Source organism: Peromyscus eremicus, chromosome 3 (assembly GCF_949786415.1).
Source record: "Peromyscus eremicus chromosome 3, PerEre_H2_v1, whole genome shotgun sequence".
In the NCBI taxonomy this organism is placed as follows: Eukaryota; Metazoa; Chordata; class Mammalia; order Rodentia; family Cricetidae; genus Peromyscus; species Peromyscus eremicus.
In genome coordinates, this window is record NC_081418.1 from 143,184,964 (window position 1) to 143,205,125 (window position 20,162).

A 20,162-nucleotide genomic window follows, 5' to 3' on the forward strand; every position below is an offset into this window, starting at 1 on the left:
ACTTGCAACTAACCCCCCTAAAAAATGGCAAATATCCATAACCCACCGAATGACCAAAAACCATTAACTCTACCTCTTGGGAATGTGGGGTTGTGTTCTTAAAATTATCTCCTGTTGTCTGGGGGTGACGGCATCTTTAGGGAACCCTGAGAAAGTTGGGATAATGGTTAAGTCCTGGGAGAGCTGGCTGTATCATTTGTTGTTCAGTTTCTGTGTGATGGGAAAGTGCAGGGCTTATCTGAAGTCCTGGCTGGTGCAGTCTATGAGGCTGGACCATTTTAGCTGGCCACTTTGAAGTTGTTCTGGATGCAGATTTTGAGGAAACTGCAACAGAGGCATTATATGAGGCTGGATCACCTGGGCTACTTGTCTTATTGGTGTCTGGTCCTTTTTTTTTCTTTCTGAAAACACATGCACACTTTTAAAGGTAACATACATATCTGCATTAACACAAGTGTGGAATGTACACTGTGCACAAATCAACTAAAAATGATCTTTTGCTCCATGTTTGAGCAGGTAAAAGGCATCTGTCAACTTTTATAAGTCTGTTGGAAAGTATAACCAAACTGTAATATAAATCTCCATCTATGCCATATGAAAGGATGGCATGTAAAAGGTCATGGGGACTCTGTAGCCAACAAGATTTATCATTCTCATCCAGTCTCAGAGCTGTTCCCATGTTGAGGGATCAGCATATACATCACCTGTCTTGTCTTGTAGTTTTTCTTGGTTTCTTCCCTCAAGTCTGCAACCAGGATTTTCAGGATGTCTCCCTCAGTCAAATCTGATCTTTATTAATTTTGAAGGAATTCATAACTTTTTGTTTTCTGTGGAAACAAAGGCATAACTTCTCCCCAAACGCAACACATTTTCTGACTTCCAATCTGAAGTTAAGACAGTTAAAATATATAAGCTGGTTTAATTTAGCAGTTTTTTCTATAATCTGTCTCTCAGCAGTTATTGTTTTTTACTTATTAGCATTTAAAAATTAAAGTTAGTAAAGCTCTATATAGGATCTAGATGCCCTGTGTTATAATATTCCCATCCTTATGTGGCTTATTCTTTTTATATTACTTTACTCTCTTTAAAGAGTATTATTTTTAAACTATTTTTTTCTATGATAGTCTTTATCCATTTTTTTCTTTCTTCAGCAACTAAACACATTTTCAAGCATATTATACCTGTTCAGAGGTTTTTTTGGTCTGGACGTGGCTTTTTTTTTTTTTTTTTTTTTTTTTTTTTTGGTTTTTCGAGACAGGGTTTCTCTGTGTAGTTTTGGTTCCTGTCCTGGATCTCACTCTGTAGACCAGGCTGGCCTTGAACTCACAGAGATCTTCCTGGCTGTGCCTCAGGAGTGCTGGGATTAAAGGTGTGTGCCACTGCCACCTGACTTGGCTTTTTGCAGTGGCTTCTTGGCTTCGTGAGCCAAGCCTTAAAGGGCTAGGTTGTCTGCCTTGTGGCTAGCACATGACACTGACACCTGGCTCTGCCCCCCTCAGGTTGGTTCAGCAGGCCATCCAACTGGTTCTGGGCTGTAGCAGCTGTGGCTGCTTACCTTTCCGTGAGAGCCTAGCCTCACACCCGCAGGCACAGGCTAGGTGTCAGGGCCCAGTGATGGGGCTCAGCCCCAACTTATCGGAGGGTTTCTTGAAGAGAGGAGTGAGGAATTGAGAAATGCTAGTTAGAAATATAGATGAAGAAAAAGACAGAGTCACAGGATAGTTTTGGGAGGGCTCTGGGTCAATACTCAGCAGTTTTGAGTTTATTTTTGATGGGCTTTTTATACACTAGCAAGGGGAGAGGCAAAGGGCTTCTCCCTTTCAAGATCAAAGCACAAACGTACAACCAAGTGTAGATCCTTCAATCCACCTGGTAACCACGCCCCATTGCAAAGCATCTTGTGATTAGGCCTTGAAGAATAAGACACTTGGTAACCATGCCTTTGCACCCTATTATGCAGCCTTGGAGAGCAGCATAAAGCCTGACTCCCTGACCTTGAGTAAAACCACAAGTTGGAATCTTTGTGGGTTCCCAGAGCCAGGAGCCACGTTTACTTGCCCCAGTTGTTGGGCCCACACTGCAGCAGGCATTTATACTAGTCTTGTTGTGAGTAGCTCCACAGCTGCTACATTGGGCACCAAGTGTAGCTGAACTTCCTTTGGACAGCCAGCTCCCAAATAATGACACAGAGACTTCTTATTATGTACAAAAGTTTGGCCTTAACTTAGGCTTGTTCCCAACTAGCTCTTATAACTTAAATTAACCTGTTTATATTAATCTACATTCTGCCTCATGGCTCATACTGTACATCTGATTTCTCCATGTCTCACTGGTGAATTCCACCTCCCTTCTTCCCAGAGTTCCTATCTGTGTCCGGAAGTTCTGTCTATCCTCTCCTGCCTAGCTATTGGCTGTTCAGGTCTTTATTAAACCAATCAGAAGATGACTTGGCAGATACACATCTTCACAGTGTACAAAAATTTTATCCCGCAACACAACTGGCCTCTTCTGTCTGTCAAAGCAATCAGCCTCTTCAGGATTTGATGGTGTCTGTAGTTAGTTTTTCGCAACTAGACAGCTTGCTTCTGTAGAGATTGTTTTCATACTTCTGCTTTCTGTTCGTGGGTGTTCCTGTGACCCTAGACTTTATTTTTTCAGGCGTGAAATTATTAGTTGAGTTACATATTCATGAGATAAGGAAGAAGTGTCTTACCAGGTCAACAAGTGGGTTTTATGCTTAGATGCCTGGATTTGAATCTGGGCTTTGGTTCTCAGTAGGTTCTTGGTTGTAGGGAAATGACCTCTGTTTTTTAATTCTTTTGTTGATAAAATAGGGATTAGACCTCTAATGGGGTCATCATGAGGATTTGATGAATTAAGACACTTTTGATCAGTTTGGATGGTAGTCAGTCAAGACATTTTAGTTCTTTTTTTTTTTTTTTTTTCTGAGACAGGGTTTCTGTTTGTAGCTCTGGCTGTCCTAGAACTCGCTGTGTAGACCAGGCTGCCCTTGAACCCACAGAGATCTGCCTGTCTCTGTCTCCCAAGTGTTGGGGTTAAAGATGTGCACCACCACCCGGCAACATTTTCAATTATCACAGTATGGTCATCACTATCAATTCTGTGGGCTCTCTTCCTTGTTCAAGTACTGATACATGTATCTACTTCTACTGTGTTTCCTCAGGGAGATAGAGTTTCACGAATGTGCAGCAATTGTTCCTATTGGGAGTGTGCTGTTTTCTCCTTCCTCTCCCTTCCCCCTCCCTCTCTTCCTCCTCCTCCTCCTCCTCTGCCTCCCTCCTCTCCTGGATTTAAGGAAGGGAATTATGACAGAAATACCTCCTGTGACTATTAGAAGTGTGTATTCCTATACAAGAACATCCATTAATTATTCTTCATAGATTCACTAAAATTGTCTGCATTTCTGTAGCGTATCTCGCCAGGGCCCCTTCCTTCCTGTCACAGCGTAATCATGGTAAAAGTGAATTGCCTTCAGTTGTTCTGTTAGCTGGTATTTTGTTAGTTTGACAGTTTCACTTCTTTGGGAATTTGGGGAGGCAAAGATTGACAAGATTGATTGAGGTAGATGCTGCTTCTAAATTTTTCACTTGGTGCTTAAGATCCAGTGGTAAGGCCATAGGGTGGCCTGAGCGCAGTTCAGAATCCTAGGAAGTTTTAGGAGGATTGGTGTGTGATGAGGCTACCAAGAGCTACCAATATTAACTGAGTCAATAAACCATCTGTAGCATGATGGCGTGATTCTGTCCCGTCTGTGGTCAGATCACACCCTTTCATAGTGTTAAGTTCCAGAAACCTTACTTTAAAAACTGTGAGCATGTCATATTTGTAGCTCGAGTTTTCCTGCCTGGCCCACTGTCAGGGCAAATCTCTGTCACCCGCCAGTCCCACAGCCAGTTAGACCCAACCAAGTAAACACAGAGACTTATATTGCTTACAAACTGTATGACCATGGCAGGCTTCTTGCTAACTGTTCTTACAGCTTAAATTAATCCATTTCTATTAATCTATACCTTGCCACGTGCCTCGTGGCTTACCGGCATCTTCACATGCTGTTTCTCATCGTGGCGGCTGGCAGTGTCTCTCTCTCTCAGCCTTCCACTTCCCAGCTTTATTCTCCTCCTTGTCCTGCCTACACTTCCTGCCTAGCCAATAGCCAATCAGTGTTTTATTTATTGACTAATTAGCAACACATTTGCCATACAGAACATCCCACAGCACATATTGTATCCAGAGAAGGGTCACCTGAAACTGTTCCTTCAGATCATGGGTTGAAGGACATAAAAGAGTTTAACCTGGAGATAAGAAGGCTGGGCAAAGGCTGTCAACAGATTTAGACAATAATAATAGAAGCCAAAATTGATTATGACCATAATCCAGGCATGAAGGGCCATTTGTATGTTTTCTTACTTAATCCTTATAACAATCAGGAGATATAACAATAGTTATTATATTTTATAAATAGGGTAATTGAGCCCCTATAGAGTTGAAAAGGAAGGACACACATAGCTGATAAGAGAGCCAAACTTGTCTTATGTCATGAAGACCTGAACTCTTTTCTTTTTCATAAGACAATACCTCATGTAGCCCAGGCTAGTGTAAACTCACTATGTAGCTGAGGCTGGCCTTGAGCTCCTAATCCTCCTGCCTTGGCCTTCCAAGTGGTAGATGGACAGTGGGCTCCTGACACTGGCCACACTCAGCTGTGTGCTGAGTGACTGCTTGCTGTGTGTGAAAGGGAACAGAGATTGTATGAACTTTAAAATTCACCCAGCCCTGAGATTTCAAGATCTAGTATGTTTTCTTGGTTATCAGAGGGATTTTTTAAAATTTGTTTATTTATCAGGCTGGGTGGTAGTGGTGCACACCTTTAATCCTAGTGCTCAGGAGGCAGAAGCAGGTGAATCTCTGTGAGTTCAAGGCTAGCCTGGTCTACAAATTGAGTTCCAGGGATAACCAGACTACACAGAGAAACCTTGTCTCAAAAACCAAAACAAAACAAGAAAACCAAACCAAAACAACAACAATAAAAAAGACACCCTCCACCAATTATGTGTTTATCTTATATGTATAGGTGTTTTGTCTGCATGTATGTCTGTGAACCACGTGTGTCTGGTTCCCTTGGAAGCCAGAAGATGGCATTGGATCCTTTAGAACTGGAATTACAGACAGTTGTGATTCACAATATGGTTGCTGGGAGTTGAACCCAGGTCCTCTGGAAGAGCAGCCAGTACTCTTAACTGATGAGCTATCTCTCAAGCCTCTTTTTGTTTAAAAAATTTTTTTTTATGTGCATGGGTGGTTTGCCTGTATGAACGTATGTTCAGCACATGCATGCAGTGCCCATGGAGGTCAGTCAGGAGAGGATATGGGACCTGCAGGGACTGGAGTTACAAACAGTTGTGATTCACTATGTGGGTGCTGGGAGTAGAACCCAGGTCCTCTGGAAGAGCAGCCGGTGTTCTAACCTGCTGAGCCATCTTAATGGCTCCTGTCAGGAGTATTCCTAACATGTTTGTTTATTTGCCTTTTAAGACGCAGGCTTACCATGCAGTCTGATAACTCAACATGTAAACCAGGCTGGCCTCGGTTTGGGGTTGATCCTCAATCCTCTTGCCTCTGCCTCCAGTGTTCTAAGAGTCAGAGATAGGTGGATCCTGGGGGCTTCCTGGCTAGCCATCCTAGCCCAAAATGGCCAGCTCAGTTTTAGTGAGAGACTGTGTCTCAAAAACTAATGTGAGGATTGATGGAGGAAGATACCCTCAAAAACTAATGTGAGGATTGATGGAGGAAGATACCCTCAAAAACTAATGTGAGGATTGATGGAGGAAGATACCCGGACATGACCTCTGGCCTCCACATGGGCATATATAGACAAATGCATCCAGTTACACATGTGTGCACACACTTAGAACGGGGGGGGGGGGGATGAGAGAGGAGGGGTGGGGAGAGAGAATGAGAGCCAACTCCAAGCCAAGCATGGTGGCACACAACTGTAACCTCAGGGCACAGTTTAAGATAGACCCAACTTGAAGACAAACAAAAGACCAAATCCAATCTTCACTGTTCAAAATGAATAACTTTGAGAATGAAAACAAAGAGACACCTCGAGTTAACCGATTACCACATTACCTAGTGTAGTCTGAGTTTTTGGAAAGTGCTGAACGCTGCAGAGTGATCCTGTGGAATGTTGTTTAATCAACCATTTATTAAACAAATGCTAAGCTTTATCCTCCAGGTTTCCCCTCTACATCTGGCCTCCCTGTCTGTTTTACTGCTTCCTTCTGTGTGTTAGGACACAGAGGTAATTTCCAGAAGGACGTCAGCAAGGCAGAGACCTGTGCCAGGGATGCTTCCTCAGCCCTAGCCGCAGCACTGTGCTTCCCTTTTTAATTCTCCAGAATTCAAGGTTTCACATTAGTTCTCATTAGTCACAGCATGCCAGACGGTTTCCCAAGAGGAAAGCTTTTGTTAGCCATAGCCTGCCTCGAAGGCACAGGTCACTGCACCGAGAGCCAGGAGTCCTGTGGGGATGCACCCAAGCCTCTCTATAATTTACCCCTCAAAGTCAACACAGAATCTGAGTAGAAGCAGGATGCAGACTGTGCGAACAAGCTTTGCATAAGTCTGCCACCTCTCCTAGGACGCATGCTCAGAAGAGCAGTTTTTACACCTTTACTGAAAGGTATTCTTAAAGGATATTCAAATTACAGGACAATTCTGAGAAGTGAGGTTTCCTCAAACACCTTCAGCTGACATGTATTCAACTTGCTAACTTGTTTCCATAGAAACAACCGGGAAACCATAGACACCCAGTGAGAGAGAGCATACAGAAGAGAATTGTTCTAGAAGTTTACCAGGAACAATCATGCATCATGGCTCTGAGAAAATCTAAAGCAGGAACAGACCTTAGGTGTAAGGAGAGTTTCCTCAAGAGCCACAGCCTCAAGCTGGCAGTGGTGGTACACACTTGCAATCCCAGCACCAGGAAGGCTGCTGAGGTAGGAGGGTCACCACAGGTTCAAGGACAACCTGGGTTACATAGTGAGTCCCTGCCTCAAATGAATGAATGAATACATGACATGCACCATGCATGAATGAATAAAAAAATTTAAAAAGCAAAAGAGCCGTGGCCATCTTCATTAGTGATATTCAGTCAAATTTAGAAGCTTATAAGAGGAACAGATGTTTGGGCTGGCAAGATGCCTCTGCCAGTAAAAGCGCTTGCCAGTAAGACTGACGACCTGAGTTCCATCCCTGGGCCTCACGGAACAACCATAGTTATTGATTGCGCTACAAAACTTTGGAAGTTATTTTCCTGTCTAGCTGAACCTGGTAACCACGGTCTGTTCTTTGCTTCTCTTTAAAAAAAAAAAAAAAAAAAAAAAAAAAAAGTATTTATTTTATGTGTATGGATATTTTGAATATTTGTATGTCTGTTTGCCAAATGCAAGCCTAGTGCCCCAGGAGGCCAGAAGAGGGCTGGGGACCCCCTAAAACTGGAGTTGCAGCCAGTTGTGAGTCCCCTGTGGATGCTGGGAATCAAACCCTGGTCTTCTGAAGAGCAGCCAGTGCTCTTAACACACCCTTTTAATGACCCAGAGTCTCATATGTAACAAACTGGCCTTAAACTAAGCTGAGGATGTGTAGTAGAATGTTATTTTAAGGTGTGTTACTTTTGTTTATGTTGCATTTGTTTAACTCCATGAAGCTGTATTACTGTGCCTGTCTAAAACATTTGATGGTCTAGTAAAGAACTGGCCAATAGCAAGGCAGGAGAAAGGATAGGCGGGGCTAGTGGCAGAGAGGATATATAGAAGGAAAAAACTGGAAGGAGGGATCTAAGATCTAGGAGCCAGAAAAGGAGGAGGACTCCAGGGACCAGCCACCCAGCTACACAGCAAGCCATGGAGTAAGAATAAGATTTACAGAAGTAAGAGAATGGGAAAAGCCCAGAGGCTGGACATTCGTAAGTAAGAATAAGCCTCTGTGTGTGATTATTTGGGAGCTGGGTGGAGGGCCCCCCAAAAGAGCAAAAAACCTCCAACAATAAGGATGACCTTGAATTTCGGATTCTGGCACTGTTTCCCAAGTGTTAGGACAGCAGGCATGCACCACCATGCCTGGTTTATCCTAGGGATCAAACCTAGGCCTTTGTGCATGCTAAGCAAGCATTTTACCTGAAACTAAGTACACCCCAGCTTCTTTTTATGTTTTTTGGAGATAGGGTCTTTTTTTATTATTACATTTAAAAATTGTATGTATGTTGTTAGATGACAACTTGTGGAAGTGAATCTCTTCTGTTGTGTGGGCCCTAGGGATTGAACTCAGGTCATCAGGCTTCGCCGGAAGCGCCTTTACCCATGGAGCCATGTCATTAGCCCATGAGGCAGGATCTTGCTTGGTAGCCCAGGCTGGCCTCACACTCATGGCAGCCCTCCTGTTAAAACGAGCACTGAGATCAAAGGTGTGAGCCATTATGCCTGGCCCTCTGCGCTCAAGGTAATTATCTTAGCCTTCACATGGGTGAACATGCAGCATGTATCTGACCAGGCCTGGGTTATTTTAGTTAACATGGTGTATTTCACTTCTACCCTAGCCTTTTCAATTTTCTTAACCCCAAAAGACAATAATTCTAGAACAGTTGACTCCCTTGGGGGCTCCTGTGCTGACAGCTAATTAATTATACAGAAAGCCGCTAAGGTGTAAACGATGTAAAGCTAGGGGTTTTTTAGTGGTGATTGTGATTTTGCTTCCGTGTCACCACGGTCTGGTGAGGCTCCTTCCTTCCGTGCTCTCCCTGACTCCGTCCTTCTGTCTTTCCAGGGAAGAAGAGCCCAGACCTCGGGGAGTACGACCCCCTCACCCAGGCCGACAGCGACGAGAGCGAAGATGATCTGGTGCTTAACTTGCAGCAGAAGAACGGAGGGGTCAAAAACGGGAAGAGCGCCCTGGGGGAGCCGCCGGAGCCCGACTCGGATGCAGACGTGGCTGGGGCGGCAAAGCCGCACCTTTCAGAAGCCGTCCCAGAGGGGTTCCCCTCGGAACCGCTTGGGGGTCTGGAGCAGAAGGCCACCTCTTCCCTGGTGTCCTACGTGCGCACGTCTGTCTTCCTGCTGACGCTGGTGATCTCCATGGTCCTGGTACTCCTCTGCGCCTTCCTCATCCCCTGTCCTCCCAGAGACCTGCATAGCACTTGGAGCCGACGCCTGGGCTCCCAAGGAGGTGAGTTGCGGGATTTTAAGACATAAACCTGTAAATTTTCATATGTTAGTACATTCAAGTTTTCCTCCAAATCGTTTTTTGTGTTTGAGACAGAGTTTCACTGTAGCCTTGGCTGGCCTGGAATTCACTATGTAGATCAAGCTGGTCTTGAACTCACAGAGCTCTTGCCTGTCTCTACTTCCCAAGTGCTGGGACTAAGGACATGTACTACTATGCCCGGCCTAATTTCTTTTTGGAGACAGTGTCTCATCACCGTCACCCTAACTGGCTTAGAATTCACTATGCAAAACAGATTGTTCCTGAGCTTGTGTCAGTCTCCTGCCTCAGCCTCCCGAGTGCTGGTATCACGGCTGTGCACCACACCACTGTGCCTGGCTTTCCCTCCAAATCTTAAAAATTAACGTGTGTTATGCGGTTTTCCCCGCTGTGCATGGGGTTGCTCAGGAGGTGAAGGTTTGAGACTAAACTAAAGGCTGGGTTGCTGTGCCTCTGAGCTCTGCTCTCCCCAGAGTTCTCTGAGGGCAGCTCCAGGTTACAGTGGTGCTGTGGGTCCAGCACCCAGCTGAGGGGATGGGACATGGCCGAGGCCTCCAAGTCTCCCGAATATATCCCTTTCTGCCCCCCCAAAATTCTGCTCCTGAATCTGTGCTGATTATTAATTTGCCTCAATGTTTTGCCACATTGATATGTTCATTAATTTTTGTCTCTTTGAATTTTATATAAATGTAATCATAATCCCCTGTGACTTTTGTTCAACATCATTTTTGGTTTTTGGAGACAGGATCTTACTGTGAAGTCCAGGCTGGCCTTGGCCTTCCACTTTCCTGCCTCAGCCTTCTGAATGCTGGGGCCCCGTGCCACCATACCTGGGTGCTACCACACCTGGTTGCCACCACACCTGGGTTGTCAGTACAAGTTTTGTTTATGTTTTTTTGTTTCTGAGATGCCCCCCTGAGATGCAGGCTAGTCTTGAACTCAGTGTGTAGCTGAAGATGACGTTGAATCCTAGATCTTCTTGCTCCCACCTGGGGTTCTTGGGGTTACAGCACTCGGTGCCACTGACTTTACCCTTTTGGAGAATTTTTTTTTTTTTTTTTTTGGTGTTGGAGGTTGAAGCCAGGGCCTTGTGCATACAACATAAACACTCTACCACTGCACATCATTTTTAAAGAGACATTTCTGAGACTAATCTGTACTGATGCACTGTAGCTAGAATCTATTTATTTTAACCAATGTCTAATTTCCCATGTTAAGAATACCCTGAGATTTATTTATCTATTCTACTGTTGATGAACAGTTAAATGATTTCCAATCTTTTTTAAAAATAAGTGATTCTAAGAACATTTTTATACATTTCCAAAGGGTTATTTATATGCAAATTTCTCCAAGGCCGAAGCCTAGTAAAGTTGCCTGTCAGAGGATGGGTGTGTTCTTTCTGAACAGTTCTTTACATTATTTGCTGAAGTGGTTGTACCAGCTTGTGTTTCCACACTTGTCTGAATTCCCTACAGATCTGGCAGGCATCCTCTCACTCCTCAGACACATGGAGGGGATCCTCCCTCATCTCTGCTCCCCACACAGGGCTGGGCGGAGCTCCAAACCTGCCTCCCCACCACAGGTGGGATGGCCCTGGCTTCCCATGGCCATTTTGGCCTTGGCTCTGGAGAGAGGGAGTGTGACATGATGGTGCCAGAGCAAGGTTCCAGAAGTCAGGTTCCACAGCCTTTGCTGTGGGTGGGGGTGGGGCCGTTATTATCTATAATCAATTTGCCTTGCTGGCCTGCACCCTCCCTGGGCCTCTGGCCAGGGGAACCAGGTTTCTTAGGGCTTCTCTTGCCTGTGGCATTTCTGAGTTGCCAAGTACTTCACTATACCTTGTCTAGTGTGGGCAGGAACCCCAGGGGATTCCATACATTACCATTCCTTAGGTCTTGTAGTCTCCAGTCAGTCTTCTTTAACGTCCCCTCCTTTCAGAGCCTCTTTTCTGTCTCCTCCTTTCAGAACCTGACTATTTGCTTTACATAGGATGTCCAGGTTCTGGGCAGGCCTGGGGAGATGCATATCTCTGCTGTCTTGTTTGGGAACAGACAGTCCACCTGGGCCGGGAGGGGGTGCTGGCTCATCTGCATCTGTTTCTTTCTAACCTGGCAGAAGAGAACTAGTCTGTGGTAACTGGCTCAGGCCCTTTTTGTTTCATTATGTGTACGCCAGGCGGGGACCTGTCTCCCCTGGAGTTGGCTGACGTGAATAGAGATGGCCTTCGGGACGTGCTTCTGTCCTTTGTGACAACCAGGAATGGGACTGAAGGAGGTAAGAGATACATCTTCTGGAGGCTGCCAAGGGGGAGGTGTCAGCCGATAGTCAGCTTCCCAGGGACGATGCACTAGAGGGTCTGCGGGTCACTACAAATTCACCATGCATGATGTGCCTCATCAGAAAGTTCCTGATGTAAATAAAGATCATTTCAAGAAGCCAGGCCCCAGAATGGTGGTGCATGTGCACCCCTTTTATCCCAGCACTCAGAAGGTGAAGGCAGGCCAGTTCCTGTGAATTCAAGACCAGCCTGGTCTACATATTGAATTCTAGGACAGCTAAGGTGAATGGAAGCTGGAGGGACTTTGAGTGGTCACCCAGGCAAATGAAGACACTGGTTCAGAGAAGTGACTTGCTCATACCTTGGAATGACAGCCTTAGTAATTAGGTGTGAGTGTGTGTGGTTTTTCCATTGGCTTAGTGGCTGCATCTGAACCTACTGATACTTTGTGTCCTGAAGTCAGTGACCTTCTGCTCAGGGCAGGGCCTGGTGGGATTTCTAGTCCCACCAGCACTGGCTCTACAGCTTCTGCCAAATGTCGTTTCTAACTAAATATCATTTTATTTACCAATAAAGACTCAGGAGTCAGATGTTGGGGTGAAAACCTGCTAGCTCAGAGAGGCCAAGAAGCAACCAGCTGACCTTCCTGTTTGGCCAGAGACCCAGCAAGAGAGCATCTCCAGTCATCCCAAACCAAAAAGACCAAGAAAATCCAAGTCCCTCTCTACTCCTTCTTGTGTGTCTCTATCCAACTTCCTGGCTCCTCCCTACTCTCTATGGCTAATTCCTGCCAACTGCCAACTAGATGCTGACTCCGCCCCCCCCCAGGTTGATTTTATTAACACAGTCTCAGGTTTCACAGTGTGATTAAATATCCCACTGTGTGTGTGTGTGTGTGTGTGTGTGTGTGTGTGTGTGTGTGTGTGTGTGTGTGTTGGGGGAGGGGCAGAGCTACCTCAGGTGTCATTCCTCAGGAACCATCCACATTATGTTTTGAGACAGTGTCTCTCACTGGAGCTGGCTAGCAATCCTCAGAAGCTACCTGGCATTGTGATTCCAAAAGAGTGCCACCTCGCCAGACTTGTTTATGTGGGTTCTGGGAATTGAACTCAGGCTTTCTTGCTTGTGTAGAAAGCACTTTACCATCGGAGCTACCTCCTCAGCCAGTTTTCCACTACCCGCTAGATTACAGTGAGCGTTGAGTCTACCCTGCCCTCACAATCCTGGCGGGGTTGGTCATGACTTGTACACCTTTGCACACAGATGTTTGGGCAGGTGGCTTTCCTTTCCCCTCTCAGTTTAATTCTCCAGGTTTGCCCTCCCTGGGAAGGCTAGACAATTGGAGGATATTTATAGGCTCCCTGGCTGGCTGGGAGTGAGAGTGAGGAGGGACTTCCTGCCCTGGCTTCCTCACAGCTGGATTAGAGCAGGATGGCAACAAGCTTGACCACTGTCATAGCTGGTGGCAAGCTGGCCCTCTTAGAGAACTTTCTGGATTCAGTAATCTCTTCCTCCTTTGTCCCTGGGGGCATTAACAGCTCTGAGGGGCTATCCTACCACTAGTGGGGTCCTCCACCCTGACACATCTTTGTCACTGGTCTCCTTATTAAAGCCTCCATAGCTTACACTAGCTAAGCGTGCTGTTTCTGGGACTCTGTTACACAGAACAACCAAAAAACAAGCAAAAATGCCTCATTTCCATGATGGTTCCACAGGGTCCTAGTTTACCTGCAATATCTACTAAATTGGCAATGGCTGTAGCATACCAGCTGATACAAGAACCCTACCCAGAGGGTGAAGAAATCCTGGGAAGTGCTTTTTTAATCATTTAGGCCCAGAGTGAAGGCTGGGGATGCTTTAAGGATTTCTGCACTGTACATTTGCCTGATATTACTAAGAATGCCTTTCGGGAGCATGTTTGACTATAGAGATGTGACTCTGTGACAGAGAAAGCTTCCGGGTTTAGGCAGACTTTCATATGCTCTTAGCTTGATTTCATTTTCCTGGTCTGTGATTCATTCACCTTTGAAGTAAGGTTAAGGATACTGAAGTTATTTGGTATTCTGCCTACTTTGCTTTCTGTCAAGATGCAGAGACCAGACTAGAGTTTGGACACATGTAGACAAACATGGTTTGCCCACAGATTGTAAAAGTAAGAATGTAATTGTTTTTGTCACTTTTTTTCCTGTGACAAACAGCATGCCCAAAAGCAATTTACAAAAGAGTTAATTTGGCATTGAGCTCTCAGAGCCCTCCCTCCCCTGGTGACATACTTCCTCCAGCAAGGCTTCACGTCTCAAAGGTTCCATAATGTCCTCAAATGGTGCCACCAACTAGGGACCAACCGTTCAAACACCTGAACCTGTTGGGGACATTTCTCATTCAAACCACTACAGTGACCATCACTAGCTACTTCCTGTGTGCTGAGCCCTGCTGTAGACACACAGCACATTGAATGAATTTGCTCCTCGATACAACCCTACCAAGTAAGCTAATATTATTGTCCCCTTTTCCAGATGAGGAAACTGAGATACACTAAGGCTAAGGAAACATTTTAGAGTTCCACATCTGGTAAAAGGTAGACTTGAAGTTCAGCTCCAAGAATCAGGTTCTGTAGTTCATATCCTCAACCCTCTCGCTTTATGGATGTACCTATAAACCCACAATGCTTTGTGCCACTGGAAAGAGAGGGATAGAACTAGTTGCTCATGATTCATCCAACAAACATGCATTGGCTACAGCAGGCACTGTTCGCCCTCTCCCGGGTTGTGCTGATTAGAGAGCTCATCAGTAGGAGCCATGGTTCTTCCCTGAAGGAGCTGCAGTGTCATGGGAGGGGGGGGGCGTGCAATCCTTCACTCTACCAAGAAAGAAACATGAGTCAGAGAGTGACTCTAGACTCAATGGGGTTCTTTATTATTGTTATTATTATTATTTTGTAATTAATTTAATTTTACATATCAGCCACGGATTCCCCTGTCCTCCCTCCTCCCACTCCCCCAGCCTTCCCCCCTAATTCACCCCCCATTCCCACCTCTTCCAAGGCAAGGTCTCCCCTGGGGATTCAGCTCAGCCTGGTAGGTTCAGTTGAGGCAGGTCCAGTCCCCTCCTCCCTACACCAAGGCTGAGAAAAATGTCTCAGCATAGGCCCTAGGTTCCAAAAAGCCAGCTCATGCACTAAGGACAGGTCCCGGTCCCACTGCCTGGGGGCCTCCTAGATAGTTCAATCTAATCAACTGTCTCACTTATCCAGAGGGCCTGATCCAGTTCCATGGGGGCTCCTCATGGGAATAGGAAGAAGCAGAGTGCTAGAGAGGTCCCCAGAAATCCACAAAGATAACTCCACAATAGACTACTGGCAATGGTCGAGAGAAAGCCCAAACTGACCTACTCTGGTGATCAGATGGCCAAACACCCTAACTGTCATGATAGAACTCTCACCCAGTGATTGGTGGAAGCAGATGCAGAGATCCACGGCCAGGCCCCAGGTGGAGCTCCAGGAGTCCAATAGGTGAGAGAGAGGAGGGATCATGTAAGCAAGAGATATGGAGACCATGATTGGAAAAATCACAGGGACAAATAGCCAAACTAGTGGAAAAATATGAACTATGAATCAGTGGGTTTCTTAAGCAGGAGGAAGAGCACAGGACTAGACTGGTAAAGTCTAGAGGGTAATACCGATTACTACCTCTGGCAGGAGGTCGGACATGGCGAGCCACACCCTGTTTCCTGTTTGAGGCTGTATTGTTTCGTTAGCACTGCCTAGGAACAGGAGGACTGAAGCTTTGTCACTGACGGTGGCTGAAAGTAGAAAGTGGGAAATGAGTCAAGTTGTGCGTTCCTGAGAGAGAAAGCAACGCTATCAGGAAGTAGAACTGTCCTTAAGTCCCGGCCTTAGCTGCTGTGGTTCTGACTCCTTGGCCCTGGGTCTTGTCGCCCCAAGTGTCCAAGTGTTCTTTTCCTGCCTAGGAGCCAACCAGAGAGCTGCAGGCAGCCAGGCCTCCTCGCTGCCTGCTACTCTAACCTTCAGGCAGTTCCTGAAAACACCCTATTCTGCTCCCGGAGCAGTGTTTGCTGCTGGTGACGGGGCTTGGGATTTACTCCCTGCTCTGCATGGATTCTATCTAGGTCAGCCTCTGTGTTCCTGAACATTCCCTTCCCTCCTGAGTGGCTGTTTTGTTTCTCCCTCAGCAACTACTACTCAGTGTTCTGTCTTTTATTTATTGTGTGTGTGGAGGCCAGAGGACAAGTTGTAGGACAAGTTGTACCATGTGGGAATGCTGGAATAGTGCTGGGGACTGGGGCCTGAACTCAGGCCATCAGGCTCGGCAGGAGACGACTTTACCTACCCTTTTGCTGGCCTTACCCTGTCCTTTGCTCAGCAAACAACTGGCTGCTTTGTGTTGCAGGCATCCTATGATGTGCTGAGAAATCAGAAATTAGTGTCTGTCTTCAAGGATGTCACTGTCTAGTGTGGGCTCAGGCGGCTGACAGGTGAACAGATGTGTTGGGAAAGGTGCCAAGATGGAGACATGGTGAGGCCGTGCAGAGGAGCCCACAGCGGCTGCTCTTACACTTGTCCTACACGAGGTGTGAGGTAGGAGAGATGACAAGTTCTGTGTTCACGCCTTGTCAGAAACACAGGAGGGAGCTAAGCACACACGTGTGAGCTGCTGCTTCACCACGCACGGTTCGCTTTGGGTTTTCAAGTGTCTTGCCGGTGCCTGCCGCTCATCTCTTCTGCCCCTTCCTCATCTCTCCTACCTGCCTTTAGGTGGTGGCTCACAACCAACTGCAGATCTTGTGTGCCTCTCGGGGATGAATGGCAGCACACTGTGGTCCAGTCCGCTCCCAGAGGAGGCTCAAGATGTCACATGCTTGGATCTGATGCCGGGAAGCATGGCCAAAACCATCTGCCTCGTGACAGGGACACGCAAGATGCTCAGCGCATTCAATGCGACGTCAGGTAGAGTGGTCTTGAGCTTGCCTCTGGGAGCCTCGGGTTTGTATTTAAACAGCCTGCAGGGGAGGTTTGTCCTCGGACGGGCTGGAAGCTGCTTTGCTGCCCTGGTTCAGAGGTGATTATTAAGGAAACGAGATAAGGGGCTTGGGCAGATAGTAGACTCTTGTTGCAACCAGTTTGGTGATAAGCTCTTCCCCCAGACAGAAGAGCCTGGGGGTGGGGAGGCTTGGATTGTGAATAGTCTCTCTGCTCTGTTCTTTGGGCAACAGGCAGGGAAGTGTCACCTCCTCTTTGAATTTTGTGGGTCCATGTGTGAACCTGCATACTGACTGGATACTAGGGGAAAGAGCTAGGCTTGGGGAGGCTGGTGATATGGCCTTTTAGCTTCTTTTCCTTCTTAGGTCAACAGGACGGAAGCGATGGAAATGAGTCTAGAATGATAAAGATGTCTCCTTACAATATGCTTGTCACAGGGGCCGTAAGCTCAAGAGAAGCTGACATCTTTCCCACATCAAGTGCCATAGTGGGGTGCTTTATTTTTGCCCCTCCTTTTTGAGACATGGTTTTACACTGTACCCCAGACCTTGAATTCATTAGATCCCCCTGCCCCAGCCTCCCAAGTGCTGGGATTACAGGTGTGACATGCTTGGCTAATGGGGTACCCCTGAGTGGGGGAAATTTGTATATATATTCTCGGTAGAGTGATTCCTTAGCATGCACAAAGCCCCTGTTTTGATTTCCAGCACCACATAAACGGGGCATCATAGTGTAGCCCTGTGAGCTCAGCACTCATTTAAGAGGTAGAAATAGGATCAGAAGGTCAAGGACATCAAGGCTAGCTTGGGTTATATAAACTCCTATATTAAAAAAAAAAAAAAAAAGACACATACTCCCTTAGCTCAGGACTGAAGTCCTTGAAAGCCTTCTGCAATTTCTCTGGTGTGGGCTCCTTAGTGGCTGCAATGCCCTGTGACAGACAAATTCTTCAACCTTAGTGGAATGAGCTCCTACTTGCCAGGGAGACGTACATGTCTCTATTTGCTATACAAAATACAGATGTGTGGGACTGGAGGGATGGCTCAGTGGTAAAGAGCACTGGGCTGCTCTTATAGAGGACCCAGGTCCTAGCAGCACAGGGTGGCTCACAACAAGCTGTAACTCCAGTTCCAGGGATTCTGATGCCCTCTTCTGACCTTCCTGGGAATCAGCATATATGTAGTGCATAGATATACATGCAGTCAAAACAAGTCACATACATAAAACAATAAATTAAAATTCAGACGTGGGGTTGTTGCATGGAAGTGTGGCCAGACGCTCGAGGATCTCGAATCCCACTTCCTGCTCCCTTTGTCCTCAGACGAAGCTAAAGGGGAAAGGGAGAGAAGCTGCTGTCCCCTGCTCAGCCCTTTGAGTTTTCTTTTTCTGGCTGGGGAACGCTGCGGCTGCCTTTTGCTGGGGCAGAAAGCGGAAGTGATCTGCCTCTTTCTCCTTCCCCAGGGAAAGTCATGTGGACCCTGAACCCGAACCATCTGTCCAATGGCACCTTGGCCGCCCCAGTTGTGGTGCTGCCTGACCTGGATGGGGACGGTGCCAGAGACCTGGTGGTGCTGGCCATTGGAGAACTGCAGGTATGCTGTCTATTTCAGAAGGTTCTAAATTTCTTATGGAGAATGCTTTCAACTGTCTCGATCTCAGTCCGAGTGGTGTTATTGTGAGTCCTGCCTAGGACCTTGTTTTTGTAATGGCTTAGGCTGAAATGGATTCTCTTGGTGAGGTTAAGTGAACCAAGAGCATTCCAAATTCATTTTCCATGATGCCATTGTGGTTCCAAGGACTGTGGTGTGGGAGAGCTCTGGAGGCGGATGGCCTATGTAAATTCCTTCTGCACCACTCTGAAGCTTTGTGGCCTTGGGCAAACTGTACTCTAATGATGCTGCAGTTCCTTCACATGTCAAACTAGAAAGTTCTATCTCCTTGTAGAAGGCTTATGGAAATTAGAGCTAACAAATTAAGTCCATAGAAAACTGCCTATTTTTTTACTCTATAAATGTAATATTAGTTTTACTATATTGTATGCATTTAAAATTGACTTCAACTGTAAAACAGTGGGTTGGGTTGATAGGATGCTCATAGGATGCTGCAGGCTTTGGTTATAGCTCAGTTGGTAGCATGCTGGTGTAGCATGTATGAAGCCCGTGTTTGATCCCCTGTTGTAGCTGGTGATTTCTCTGGTCCTGCCTTGCCCAGCAGTCCAGACGGATCTCTTCCTCCCGAGGTTCCACAGCTGCTTATAAAATAACTACTCAGATGCTTATATCAATTACAAACTGTAATCTACGGCTTTAGCTTCTTGCTAGCTAGCTCCTTCATCTTAAATTAACCCATTCCTATTAATCTATATGTTGCCACATGCTGTGGCATTACTAGTCTGCTGGCATCTTGTTGCTCCTTTGGCAGTGGCTGGCATCTCTCCCGACTCCATCCTCTCCCTGTATCTCTGCTTCGATTTCCCACCTGGCTGTAAGCTTTCTTGCCATAGGCCAAAACAGATTTATTTATTATCCAACGGGAGCTACACATATTCACAGCATACAGAAAGACATCCCACAGCCCCCTGTACTGCATGGATCAGGTGTGATGGTAATACCTACACCTAGAGATAAAGGCAGAAGAATCAGAAGTTCAAGGTCATCTTTGACTAGTGAGCTTGAGATCAGCCTGGGACATAAGAGACCACATCTCAACAACAACAGCAACAACAACAAAACTCATATGCAAGGGATTCACCTTGGTAATCCCAGCACAAAGGAGATTGAGAGTTCCAGGTCAGAGTGCGTATACATTAAGACCTGTCTAAGAAATCAGACCAAAAACCTCTCTGATTCATCAATGACCAAAGGAAGGTGCTGGACGAGACAGACTTTCAGTGTGGATGTGGTAGTTTATGCCTATAACCCCAGCACTTGGAAGCCGAGGCAGGAGGATTGCTGTAAATGTGAGGACAGCTTGGTCTACTTAGTAAGTTCTAGTCTGTCTCGTGCTCCACAGTAATGCCATGTCTCAGTTCCTCCCTCCTCCCTCTAGAAAGACAAACTTTGACTCTAGCCCAGTGGCCTCCTAAGCCGAGCGTATGCGATGTGAAACAGTTGCTCTGTACACATACACAACAGACCTTTTCCCTAGTCAGATGAAAGATTAGATTAATGAGCGCTTATCTCAATGAAAACTTTTGTTTGTTTTTGAGACAGGATCTCACTGTGTAACACTGGCTGGCCTCAAACTCACAGAGATTTGCCCGCCTCTGCCTCCCACAGTGCTGGGGTTAAAGAAAAGAGGACCACCGTGCCTGGCCTTCAATTTAAAAATTTTAAAAAGCTATATTTATTTTACTGTATATATGGATGTCTGGCCTGCATCTGTGTACCATATGTATGCCTGGCGCCCTTGGAAGTCAGAAGAAGGCATCAGATCCCCCGTGCCTGGAGTCACAGATGGTTATGAGCCGACATATGGGTGCTGGGAACCAAATTCTAGTCCTCTGCCAGAGCAGCAAGGGCTCTTAACTGCTGAGCCATCTCTTCAGCCCATCCATTTAAAATTTTATTTGTAAGCCATGTTTTAGAGGCAAAGAGTTTGTGGTAA

At 46.2% G+C, this 20,162-nt stretch overlaps 1 protein-coding gene across 1 annotated transcript in view; it reads left to right on the forward strand.

Annotated features, from left to right (window-relative positions):
- Fam234b (family with sequence similarity 234 member B) overlaps nt 1-20,162 on the forward strand; it is a 49,724-nt gene that overhangs the window by 9,351 nt on the left and 20,211 nt on the right. Inside the window, exons 2-5 of the mRNA XM_059258710.1 lie at nt 8,845-9,243; nt 11,455-11,553; nt 16,332-16,523; nt 18,018-18,148. Of these exons, the coding sequence (XP_059114693.1) occupies nt 8,845-9,243; nt 11,455-11,553; nt 16,332-16,523; nt 18,018-18,148 (821 nt within the window). The remainder of the gene's footprint in view (nt 1-8,844; nt 9,244-11,454; nt 11,554-16,331; nt 16,524-18,017; nt 18,149-20,162) is intronic.